Here is a 13,605-nt window from a genome sequence, read left to right on the forward strand (position 1 = left end):
ACTTCTGAACTAGGGGTGGAGTGGCAGATAGAAAAGAGTTGGCTGTATTATAGCATCAGACAGTTACTCACCATTCAATTTCATGTGCTGTGAATGGTGGGGCCCAATCCTAAAGATGAAAACACCTTTAGTTCATCATATTTAGGGAAGAGGGCCACATATACATCAAGGAAAGTATGACATTTATTAAAAGTACGAGATGGAGCATTAAATTTAAATATTTTTTAAAAGAAAGGTTAATTGAAAACCTTTAAAAACTGAAAGGAATGTACTTGGGAACACTGACTAAATGTTACTGCCTCTGCACGTCTGCTTGCCCACCTCCTGACAGGGTATATGACAGGGGGAAATCACTCTTGGGGAAAGCTGAGTATGTTTCCTGCAAGGAGTTTTGGGGGGAGTTGGCAGTTGGTGGGGTTCCAGGACTCCCACAGGCTCATCAGTCCCCTCTGTGGATGCTCAGGAGAGTTCCCCTGCAAGGGATTTTGGGTGCCAGTGAAGGGTGAAGTCCCAGGAATCCTGCAGGCTCCCTGTTCTCCTCCCGGTCACTCAGCTTTGAGGGGGGTTCCTTGAATGAGGATATTTTGGCTCAGAAGCAACCTGGGCAGCAGCGGAAGGGGGAGGAGGTGGTGGCAATTCATGGACAGGTTCAGTGGCCTCAGCATCAGGCAGACCCTGAATTCGTTTGATCATCAGTTCAATGAGCCTCTCCATTATGGAATGCTTCTCTTCCCTTTGGCTTGCCTCCTGCTCCAGGAACCAGTTTATCAATGTCTCTTCCTGTTGAAGAGCCCAATCGTCCAGTTCTCTGAGGAATTCAAACTGCTCCTGATTTCTCATGTTCATCCCTTTGAGCAGCGATTCCAGGTTCTTCTCCATCTGCCTCTACCACCTCTGGGTTGCTGCTCCTGCCCTCCTAATAGCATGGTTCCCTTTGCAGGCGTGAAGGTCCTGACAACTCAAAGAGAAGGGTAACGTTATTTTTTTGCCATTTGGAAGAAGCCGAGAAATCTCCCCAGATAACATAACTTTGCTGTTGAACTTTGCTGTTGCCATGATATTGATACTTTTTAGCATTCCAGGAATGTGACTGTTAAACCTGCTTCGCAGTTTGACTTGTTTCTCATACAACTTTTGTAGCCCATGAGGAAGGAGCATAGGCTTTTACTAATGGTAAAAAAAATGTTCTAATGTGTATTAAAATTGTAAATGTTCAGTGTCTCAAATGGGGGAAGGGTGGTAGTTCCTTAGGCAGGCTATGTTACCCAGCCAGAGACTGAGGTGTTGCAATGCTTAACATTTAGGGGATCTGCCATCCAGTGGAATTCACAGAGCCAAGTTAACTATTAGGCCATTCACCTGTGGTGTCTGAGACCTTTTTTTTTTTTTTTTAATTTTAGCTTGGCCTGATTTGGAGGTGGACTTAAATTTTGGTCTCCTATATCCCAGGTGAGTACCTTAACCCCCAGACTGTAGCATCAGTCTCACTTTGTCTCAATTAATATTTTATTATTCATACAAAGTGGAACAGTTTCAACAAGAGAGACTGAGACACCAACCCCAGAATATCCTATAGCCCAGTGGTGAGGGCACTCACATGAGGGACCTGCATTCAAATCCCTGGTATAAGATAGGCAGAGTGGGGATTTGAACCTCCATATCCCAAATTAGGTGCCGTAAACCCTGGAATTTGTCTATTCTGGGGGACACATAGATTCATAGAAGGTTAGAGTTGGAAGTGACCTTAAGATGTCATCTAGTCCAACCTCCTGCTCAAAAAATGACCAACCCCAACTAAATCATCCCAGCCAGGACTTTGTTAAGTCGGGCCTTAAAAATCACTAAGGATTGAGCTTCCACCATCTTCCTATGTAACCAATTCCAGTGCTTTACTACTCTCCTACTGAAAATTTTTTCCTAATATCCAACCTAGACCTCCCTCACTGCCACTTAAGGCCATTGCTCCTTGTTCTGTCATCTGCCACCACTGAGAACAGCCTAGCTCTGTCCTCTTTGGAACCCCCTTTCAGGCAGTTGAAATCTGCTATCAAATCCCCCCTCACTCTTGTCTTCTGTAGACTAAATAAGCCCAGTTCCCTTAGCCTCTATGTGCTCCAGCCTCCTAATCATTTTGTTGCCTCCCATTGGACTCTCTCAAATTTGTCCACAATCTTCCTGTTAGAGGGGAGGAGGGGGATGGCGGGGCATGGTACAAAACTGGACACAGTACTCCAGATGTGGCCTCATCAGTGCTGAATAGACAGGAATAATCACTTCCCTGCTGGCAATGCTCCTACTAATGCAGCCCAATATGCCCTCCCACTCAAGAAATTCCTGTTCTGGTCTTCCCTGGCTGTCTTTTGTGCAGGTTAGACATGCTCAGACACTAAAGGTGAGATAGGAGGGGAAACGCCTCACTGACGAATCCTACTGAGGCTTAGGCATAAACTAGGACTCCAAGCAGCTCAGTGTCATTAAGGCTTAGTCAGTTTGGTACGAGTCCACCAGTGGAAACCTTGGTGGCTATGATGCCAATAAGACTTTACTGAGAGAAACTCAGGCACCAAGGGCATTTAGGCTTCCAGGGTTAGGTGTAGCTGTGCAGGAGTTTTTGAGGATCTCAGTAGCACCTAAAGTGGCAGTTAAATGCCTAAGGCCCTCTATGGATTTAGCCTGAGTGTGCTTTAAAAACAAAGAAATCAATGATTTTCAAAACTTTGTTTCTATACACAGGGTGGGATTTTCAAAAGCCCCTAAGTAAATTAGGAACATAAATCCAATTGAAAAGTTTTTCTTTCTTTTCTTTCTTTCTTTCAACTATTTATTGGGGAAGTTTAAACAAGTCTACAAATCCTTGCCATATCAGAAACAAAACAAGAAGTTAGCTTTTGTTAAAGAAATTTTACACAGCAATATAGACCTCAGATCTTTCTATTTAACACGGTGTTAGCATATTACAGAGCGAGCATCATTATGACATCTGTGTTGTTTCTAGTGAGTTTATTAAATTGAGTCAATCTCTGTATGCACATATATAACAGACCAGCTGTGTTTATCAAATGTTAATAATAAAAAAAATTGAACAGGTGTTCTTGATTTTGTTTTTGTTTATTGTTTATTTAGGGGGGGTTTGGGGGTTTATTTAAGGTTTATTTGTTTTTTGGGTTTTTTTGCAGATGAATGTACTTTGGCTGCATATTGAATAAAAGGTAACCAAATATCTAAGTATCTGTCTGTCCTCTGTCTATTTTTCTGGGTATGTAAGTTATGTGTTAATTCTTCCCTAATTACAACCTACCATATTGTTTTGAACCTCAGTAGTTGGGCTCTTTTTCTAAAAAGCTTTTCTAAGTCACTGAGGTACTTTTGAAATTCTCACCCATCCGCTACTTCCTTGTCCAATAAGTCGAGTTGAATCATAAGAGGAATTACTGCTACAACATCAGCAGGGGCCACACTACAAAGATGAGCAGGAAGACTCAAAATCAAATGCATGTGACATTCTTGAGGAAGAGGCAATATTCTTAGAATTACTGAGTAATCAGCCTGGCTCTCTCATTCCAGAGAAGACAGAGCCATTGAGCAACCAAGAGATTATTTTCAGTGTTCTGACTACCAGGTGATGTCAGCTGGAACAAAATTTGAGTCTAATAATTATTGTGTTGAAGCTTTTATTGTGAAGTGAATTGATAATTGTTTTGTGGAAGCTAAGTTAACAGGTAACTTTCATTCTTTCATTATTATTTTTTCTTCATTTTCACCAGTGATTGTATTTTGCACTGTAGTTTATTTCCTTGCTTCTTATTAATGTCACTTATAATAGGAGAGATATAGGTATAATGGAGAGGAGATAAAGCTCATTTTGGGGAGGTTTGCATAATCATTCTAATAAATAGGCAGCCATCAACTAAGTCTTTGAATTATATTACACTGGTTGGACCTCTTGCAAGTTTTGTCTTAATATACTTTCAGTTTCTCTCTCTAATTATATTTTATGTGCTTTTTATCTCTATCTCTTCCAGACGCTATGACTGGGAGAATATCACATACAATTTTCTGTCAGTATTTAATAGTACAGCTGGTTGGGGATTGTCTGACAAAATGCTTTTTGAAATGGAAAGTTTTATTTTTTTATTCCACATTACAGTTCAAAATGTTAATTAATTTATACATAAGAAAAAAGGTTAAACAATTTTTAAAAGGTCAAAATGGAAACAAAATGGTGGTAAATTCAAAATCTCAAAAACTGTCAAAGGACAGGAAAACCATTTCCCACCCAGTTTCATTTTTAATTGAATAATCTTCATCCATGTTTGCTTCCCTTTTGTGTTTGTTTACCCTGACTATTCCTGCAATCCAGTTTTATTAGCAGAAAGTAAAACACTCAAATATCCATGGAGGATAAATTTTAAATTAGTTTTCTAAGCATTCAGACCATAACCCGACTGTAAGAGTTACACTTCTGCAATGAGGGAGAAAAACAATAGTATGTGACCAATTACAACTCTACAACATATTTCAAATTTGGAATTCCAATTTTTTTTAATAGCAGCCAAGAGAGAAAACAAAATTAATGAATAATGTGTCAGATAATATTGAATAATGAATACATTTGGAGAAAATGTCAGGTTGCTGGTGGATATTTTATAAACAAAAAAAGGAAGAGACATTTTTTGATAAAATAATTCATTAAGAATTATTCACTCAACGCTAATTCTGTCAGTGTTAAATCAGCTTGTTTCAGATCAAATTGCTATTTTATTCTGAAAATAGCTTCATCAGGAAGAGAGACAATTTGAGGCTCTGAATAGCAATTTTTGTCAACTGTGCGCAGCATAACTCATTGAACATCACCCAAACCTACCGTGTTGTCACTTCATTGTCAAATTCTTGTGTCTTCTATACTTATGCACTTGTGGCCATTCTGCAAATGCTTCATAAACTGCCCCCAAGTGAACCTAGTATATAGTGTCCAACCTCCCATGGCTTTAGTCAGGTACAAGATTGTCTCCTGCTTTGACCACGATTTCTCTTTTGACAAGTCACACTCCAAACCCCTGGGTAAAACAGAAGGGCTATCTCAAATTATCAGACTTCTGCAGCAACCTAAACTCAAGCAGCTCTGACATGGTGACTGCAATTTAAGACGGTCTTTCCATTTACGAATGAAATGTGCTTATTTATAGGGTGACTAGTTGTGAAAAGCAGGACATTTGCCCCATGGGCGGAGAATTTGGGGGCGCAGTACTATATTAGAGGATATCAGGGAGGTATGAACAGAAGGGTTTGGGCTGCACTGAAGTGAAGGCAGCCACCAAATGTGATAAAGAGGTGCCCATTCCTCAGTCATACAGTCTATGCTTTTGTCTTCTCTTTTTCTTTCTCCTCTCCCCCCCTTCTTGCCATTGTCTGCTCCCTTTTCCCTCTTTGGCGCTCATCCCCATATATCCCCTCACACTCATGCTATGTGGCATGTCTGTTCTTTCGGTCTGTCACATCCACCGTTAGAACCAAATCCTTGACACCCTCCAATCCCTTTGTGCTGCCCCACGGTGGAGGAATCCCTGGCTAGTGTAGTATTGACATGAAGTGCAGCTGGTTTCATATGCAGTTTGCCTATGTTACCCCAGGCATGTTCATTTCAGTCCCCTCGTCATCACTGTGTCATGAGAATCAGTAAAGCCCTGAATAAGAAACATGCTGGTTTATCTGCAATAACCATTATCCCTTCTGCCTCCCACTCGCTTCTCTTTTTCCAGTTGTCCAAATTCCACAGAAAGTCACTGTTGGAAGGCTATTTATCATAGCGCCTAGACACCCTAGTTATAGGCCAGGGCTCTGTTGTGCTTCTTTGACAGGCTCCTCTGTTCGGAGCCTGATACATCCCTAGGGGTTGTAGAAGGGCAATAGGTGCTTCACCCTAGGGAACACCCCAGCCACCTGCCTCACCAGCTGCAGGATATTGGCATCTGGAGTGACAATGGAGGGATGGAGCTCTGTCCCTCCTGAAGCAGCCAGAGCTCCCACTCACACTAGGCCCACTTGGAGGTTTGCAGTGGTCCAATATATTTAATGGAAGCAACCCCAGGGCAATGGGAAATGGCTGTCCCCTAGGGCACGGTCTGGTCCTACTCAAAAATATCTGAGAGAGTCTGGCCCACTTCCAACTGTTCATGTTTGGGCCGCTCAGCACTGTATGTTGTCCTGGCCAGACTGGGGAGAGCTCCCAGGCAGGATGGTGGCAGTAGCATCTAGTGCAGATAAAGCTGCCTTCTCTTGGACATCTTAACCTCCAACATCATCACAGCAGTTATGCCTGTTAGACTTCTCTGTACCTTTAGCATTTAGCCAGAGACCCACAGGAAGTGGTGGTTTTCCTAGTAGCCTCTTGTTAAAGAGGAAATTAGCAGGGTTGTAGCCTGTCCTGTTTGCACTATGTGACCTATTTTGAAACCACTCAAGGTATGTCTACTCAGCAAAGAAAAATCTGCAGCTGGCCCCTGTCAGCTGACTTGGGCCCACAGGGCTTGGGCTGCAGTGCTGTTTCATTGCTATGTAGATGTCTGTGCTCAGACTGGAGCACGGGCACTGTGTGGTGAATTTTTCAGACTGCACCCACAGCCTACAGCAGAAAAAAAAACCCCAAAACCCACAGAAGCACTGCTTCAAGGGTAAAGTCACTATTTGTGGAATTACCATGTCACATATACTGACTTCCTCCCTTCAGCACACATTACTTGTTAATTTGCAACGGGTCTAATATCAGTGAGGTTCTACTACATTATGTGACTGCAAATCTACAATAAATATCATGATGTTATTAGACAAATAGCTCTAATCAGTTGCTTTTCATGATGAGGTAAGCTTTAGGGGACCTTCTCCAGGAAACCACAGAACATGCAAAATTTGAATGAAAAAGAGGGACCATATGCAAAATTCAGAATAGAGCTCTGCCAATGCCCAAGGCATTAGGAACAGGATGGGTTGATTTAAATCAAAGTGATCTATATCCACTGATTTGAAACATGATTTAAGTTAGCAAATATGAAACCTTGATTTAAATAATCAATTTTGAATCTTGTTTTGCATTTGTGCTTAGTTACTTTCCTAAAGTAAATGTGATTCTCATTGCTGCTATAATTTGGCACTTTTATTTGCTAAACAGGAGAATACACTAATTTATACACATTTATTTAATCAATTATATAACTTAGCATAATTCTGAGTTTTATTGGTATATTTTTTTTGTTTGAAAATGGTGAATGATTTCTTATTAACTAAATGATTATCAACTTTTTATTTGTAGTTTGTGTCAAGCTGTATTTGGAAGCAAACTGGAAATCAATTAAAATTGCACAAAACCAGCATTTTAAAATTTGATTTTATTAGTTACGTAAAACTACCTTAAGTGTGCTGGAGACATAAGAAAAACAATTACTTGCCCATACATATTTTGCATTTTAAACTAACTGATTTATTAAACAAAGGAAGAATTATCTGTAGTCAGTGAATTGAATAAATTGCTTCTGGTCATCCTGTCCCTCAAGATTTCAGAATTAGTAGATCTCATCCTCCCATACCTCAATTTTATTCATAGATTAGAGGAAGAAAACAAGCTTTCCTGCTTTTTTCCAGCTCCCAGTCAGTTTCTCAACTGAACTAGTTGAATAAACTGAAATGAAGAAAATATTCTCTCAGTACCTGCTGTTACTGAGGCTGTTACTATCAAAAGCTGATTCAGCATTTCAACATACCTTGGTCCAGGGGCTTAATCAGTGATTTCCACCAGTTCATGCTTTGATTTTCTTTAAAAATTCAGCAGCAAACATACTACTTGAATAATTTTTTTAATTTAATTTCAATTTATTATAGCATAACATAAAATTATGCTAAATTTAGGCCTTAGTATAATTTGCCATAATTTTCAATTTAATTTTAAATGGATCTATTTTTTAAAAGAAAAACATTTAATTTAAATGTAAAAATATGTTTTTAATCCAATTTGTTTAATCATTGATTTTTTATGCATTCTGATTCAGTGCATAAATGAATGAGCTGAAGAAAGGGGCTGTTCAGTGACCCGGGAAATGGAGGGAGGCTATTGCTGCCTTATTGGGAGGGAAAAGCTTGAAGGGAACATTTATCAAGCAAGTTGGCAGGAGGGTGCAGTGGGTCAAATAGAAGATTAATTTTTGTTTTTAATGAAAAAGAATTGTGTTATGTTTCAGGTCCTTGAAACCTCGTTCTATAGCAGCAGCGCATCATAATGACAAACTCAACAAACTGCAGCAACATTCAAAAACCGAGTTACAATGTTCAGCTCATTCAAGTCATTATTTACGCCATAATTTTTCCTTTTGGAGCCATGTTTAATGTCCTTGCCTTGTGGGTGTTCTGCTGCAAACTGAAAAAATGGACAGAAACCAAAGTGTACATGATCAACTTGGTCATTGCAGACTGTGCTGTAGTCTGCACCTTGCCTTTCACAATTTATTTCCTCTGGAAAGAGTGGCGTCGTGATACACTGTGCTTAACTATACAGACTATATATTTAACAAATATGTTCATGAGCATCTACATTATCACTATCATCTCAGTTGATCGATACATTGCCATAAAATATCCTCTGAAGGCAAAGAGTTTAAGGTCACCACGGAAGGCAGCTCTTATTTGTGGGTTTCTTTGGGTATCTTTGATAATTGGACTGACTTTAGGACAAAATAGAAAGGAATCTTTATGCTTTCAAAAGCTTTCCACTACACCATCAATAGCTGTTCCATATTGGTTTTTCTTAGTTTTTTTAATACCACTAATAATCCTGAGCTTTTGTTCCATGCACATAATCAAGAGTCTTAAAAAAAAGATGATCATGGATCCACATGAAAAAAAGCTAATCGAAAAATCTATCTATATTGTTTCTGCAAATATGATTGTATTTATAGTGTGCTTTTTACCTGCCCAAACTGGGATGCTTGTTAGGTTTGTGATGGAAAAAAATGGAGTTACCTGCCTGGCAATCCAGAATATTAGAAACTTTATTAGTGTAAGCACATGTATAGCAAATTCTAACTGCTGCATGGATGCCATTTGCTATTATTTTGTGGCCAAGGAATTTCAAGAAGCTTCTTCCTTTCCTAAGCCCAAATCTCATCACCCTAAGTCAACTCAAACCCAGAACTCTCAGATGGTCTAAATGCAGGTATAAAAATGTTGCAATACCAGAGCTAGAAATAATAAAAGAAGAAGGAGGCTTAAAATATGTGGGATATTCACAGCTATGTTTGATCTCTGAAGATAAAATCACTACATAGTATGCTGTTGTTAATTTTAACATGGTTTCCTGTGTATACATACCATTCAACAAGTAACTCCTACATGCAAACTAGAAAAAAGGAAGGATGCAAACTTTCTTTCATGAACATAACTAAAGAAAAGACAGTTAAATTCTAGTTCTGTACTAAAAATGACTGTACAGTAGTATAAATATTGATGTATGAACTGTTCCATGTTGACATCTTCTATTTGCTCTCTTTCCATTGTGAATGTAAAAAAAAAAGAATTCAATTTAATTTAACAGTATTGTGTTAAGTTGAGAGAAGACTACAGATAGATTTTCTTTTGTTGAAGTTTTGAGAGAAATTCAAAGAGATCATTAATGCTATAGTTATGGGAGAGGTGTATTCAGCTTAGCAAGTGTTATCTCCTGTTCAAAATATATGTAAAAAATGGCATGGGAACAATGTAGAATAAAACACGTAAACATAACCAACCTGCTTCTGAGTCAGTCATAGTCAGTTATAGGTGAATAGACTGGGCTATGCAATACTGCCATAGACTCAGTGCTTCCTCGCAGAAGGGGGAAGAATGAGCCCCTCCTCCACCTTGCTTGTTTATGTAGAACATTGCCATGGTATTGTTCATGAGTACAGAAATGCACTTCCCCCATAGAGTGGGTTGGAATGTCTAACATGCCAGACGCACTGCTCGTAACTCTGTGAGACTGATATGAAGGGTCAGTTCCTCCACTGACCACCGGCCCTGAGTTTTGAGGAGTCTCAAGTGCTCCCCCAAACCCATATCCAAGGCATGGGTGACCAGTGTCATTGACGGGTTGGGCGTAGTAAAGAGAATGCCATTACATATCGTGACTGGGTCCAGCCACCACTGGAAGGAGCAAATTACTGTAATCAAGATTGTCACTACCTTGTCCAATGGATGGTGGCTTGGTACATACTCCGATGCCAGCCATTTTTGAAGGGTTCTCATCCTGAGACAGGCGTGTTGCACCACATAGGTGCAAGAGGCCATGTGGCCCATGATCGGGACATGCCTCAAGGTGGTCAGGTTCTGTAGTGCCTTGGTCATTCCCCATGGCCCTGCGGAGGTGGAAGCAGTGGGAGGGTTAGCAGACTCCTTCCCGCCTCATATGCCTCTGGCATTGATGGAGTGCAGGGTCGAACTTCCTGCATGGCTCACCCTTATAGGGGAGTCCATGTGCACTGGACTCAATGGCTCCTCACTACGAGCTGGAGTCACTGGCGCCGGTTGAGAGGCCACCATCTGCGGGTGATCCAACGTGAGTCTCACCCGTTGTGTGGTCTTCTTCATCGGGGATCGTTCTCGATCTGACCTTTTTGTCTTCTTTTGGGGCACCAGTGATGGTGAATGGTGTTGTCCATTTCCTCGGTGCCAGGGAAGAGTGTCAGCACTGAGAGGTAGTCGGCACCGGGACCCTGACCTGCACTGGGGCTTTTACCGAGGTTGGGGTGCTCCAAACCGAGGAGTTAGTGGGTGCTGAGTCCAGTTGATGTTCCAAAGTGGGACAAAGTGCTGCCTCCATTAGGAGGAATTTCAGTCTGCTATCCTGCTCCTTCTTGGTCCTCAGCCTAAGGTTCTTGCAGATACAGCATTTAGTTGGGACATGCCCTTCACCAAGGCACTTCAAGCAATTCTTGTGTGGGTCACTCACCAGTATCTTCTTAGGGCAAGTCACATACTGTTTAAAGTCTTGGGAGTGAAGCATGCTCCAGGCCTTAGGGGTAGCTCTGCAGAGCAGGGAGTCTAACTACTCTAACTACTATCATCTATTTAAACAACTATTATCACCCTATTTACACTTATTTACAGATAACCACTAAGGAGAGAACTTGCAGAGCAAGGAGACAACAGCGTTTCAGCAACCGCTACAGACGGAAAGAAGGAACTGAGGAGATGGCAGGTCGGCAGTGGCCTACATACCACACCATGAAGACACCATTCCCACTCAGAAGATACCAACAGGGAAAAATTTCCGGCGATGGTGCATGCAACACACTTATCCCTACATTGGAACAGATATGAGCAAGCACTTGAAGAAGAGCTTTTGATACTGAAAACTGTTTTGTTTCCCTTGCTCAGCTGTTTTTAATGGCCCTATTTCTGCTCTGTTTAACAGAGCTGTCATCGCTGCTGCACTGAACACTCACATCATAGTTGTCATGTAGACATCCTGCCACCCAAATAGGGGGCACTGAATATGCTGAAATTCCGTTGTTGCAAAATTGATCTGATGTGCAACTTCTTCAGCTATAGAACATTCTGCTTTCAACCAGCTGTCCAGATAGATAGAACTCCTCACCCATTCAGTCTCATTGCCATCTGCATGCAGCGTCAGCAGGTCATTCATTTCTGTTTTATAGGAGGCATGCATAGCTTTGACCTCATCAGCACTGTTCTACAAGTCCCATATAGTCTGCAGTGTTTCAGTGCTCTTCCAGCATTCGCTTTTGTTAGTCAGTAGTCTCTCCAAGCAAGGCAATACCATCCACTACTCAAGATCCTCTAAAGAGAAGTATTTAAATTTCACACCTCCTGCTTTGGCCTCAGCTTTGTCACAAGGGACAAAAATGTACTTAAAACAAGAACTAAAGTTATAAATGCTTATCACTATATTTAGCAGATTATTAGATCATTGTAGTAAAAAAAATGTGAGTATCAGAAAAATATAATTTCAGGTTATATTTGGAAGAAAAACACAACTATTTGAAATTCTAAACGTTAATAGCTAAGGTTCTGCAAAATGTTTTCTCTCTGACCCTGTATCGGTGCTAACAGGAAAGAGAGCCGAGTTCTCTTCACAGCCTTGATACAAACTTCCTGGGCCTAAGGACTGAGAGATCAGAATGCAGTTCCCCACTCTGCTACAAAGTGCCTACATGACATTGGGCCTGGGCATTGGCTCAGCATTCTGTTCCCAGCCCTAGTACAAGCTTCCTGTGTGACATTAGGCAAATCACTTAACCTCCAGTTGCCTCCGTTTACAAGGTATTTATGTATTTGTACTAATTACAAAACTTTCCTTCAAATGTAATGTTTGTAAATGATCCATCTACGGCCAGAATTTCCATTCTGGTGCGGTTGCTTTGCACCACACCGCTGTCATAATCTAGCCAACATGACAGTTTTACTGGCTAGGGAGGATTACTCCATTGTAAGGTTGATATTCCAATGACATAGTCAGCTTAGGGACTCTTATGTCATTCCCCATCCCTAGCATACAAGAGAAAAGGGAGTGAGGACAGAGGAAAGGAATGTGGCCAACTTAATGCCACCTTGGCCTTTAGCTGTGTTTTTGGTACCTTGTGGCTACAGCAGCCCAGAGTAATTAGAGCTACCATCAAAGCTGCTCTTCTATGCACAGAGGGTCCAGTACTGCACAGAGAAGCACTAACATTGTGGCACTGCAAAGGTGAATTGCAAGCCATCTTTACAGCAAACTTTCTGACTTGCGTTCTGTGCAATTTGGCTGTAACCAAGGTTCTAGGTCATAGCTTCCTTTCTTGGTGAAATGCAGACTGGAGCTAAAACGTAATGCAAAATATTGCACTGATGCAATAGACTCAGTAGAGGGTGCCAGAGAAACAAGTTGCTAATGAATATCACATTGTTCAATTCAGATATGAGTGTATGGATCCAAGTGATGAATAATGGTCAGTTATCTGTTGGAACTTAATAATTAATTAATAATATAATTATTACTGTTTAATTTTTATTTATTTATTATGGTAGGATGCCATTATCTGTAACACTGCCTTAGCTGCCTTTCCCCAGCTTCCAACGACGCAGGAGCTGAACCAAATACCTGAAGATGTAGCTAAAGCTATCAAAGAGTTTGTGCCTGGAAAAGCAGCAGACAATGATCAGATACCTCCAGAGCTCCTAAAGGTAGGAGGAAGAAAACGTGCAAGTGACTTCCATGCACTTCTCTGCACCTGCTGGGAAGAAAGCCATGTACCTAAGGATCTGAAAGATGCAAACATAATTACTTTATGCAAAAATAAAGGGGACAGAGCAGACTGCCACAATTACCAAGGGATATCTCTGCTTCACGTGGTCGGCAAGGTACTTTCGAGGGATCCTGCTGAAATGACTCCAAGTCCCCTGCTGAGACAGTTTATCCTGAGAGCCAGTGCGGATTCAGAGCTGAATGCTCCATGACTGACATGTCCTTCACCATGTGCTTGTTGAAAGCAAAAAGCCATGAACAACAGGCATCTCTTTATGTACCATTCATTGACCTACAAAAGGCCTTCAACACGGTTAGCAGGAGTAGCATCTACAAGATCC

The 13,605-nt window shown here is 40.9% G+C and overlaps 1 protein-coding gene across 1 annotated transcript; it reads left to right on the plus strand.

Moving 5' to 3' along the window:
• The first annotated feature begins 8,266 nt into the window (after nucleotides 1-8,266).
• On the plus strand, nucleotides 8,267-9,749 carry GPR35 (G protein-coupled receptor 35). Its single transcript, XM_067538643.1, has one exon. It carries the CDS (start codon nucleotides 8,267-8,269, stop codon nucleotides 9,191-9,193), a length of 927 nt encoding a protein of 308 aa, XP_067394744.1. The 3' UTR covers nucleotides 9,194-9,749.
• The last annotated feature ends 3,856 nt before the right edge of the window (nucleotides 9,750-13,605 follow it).

Source organism: Emydura macquarii, unplaced genomic scaffold (assembly GCF_026122565.2).
Source record: "Emydura macquarii macquarii isolate MOO-44397 ecotype Brisbane River unplaced genomic scaffold, CSIRO-AGI_Emac_v2 contig_499, whole genome shotgun sequence".
NCBI lineage: Eukaryota > Metazoa > Chordata > Testudines > Chelidae > Emydura > Emydura macquarii.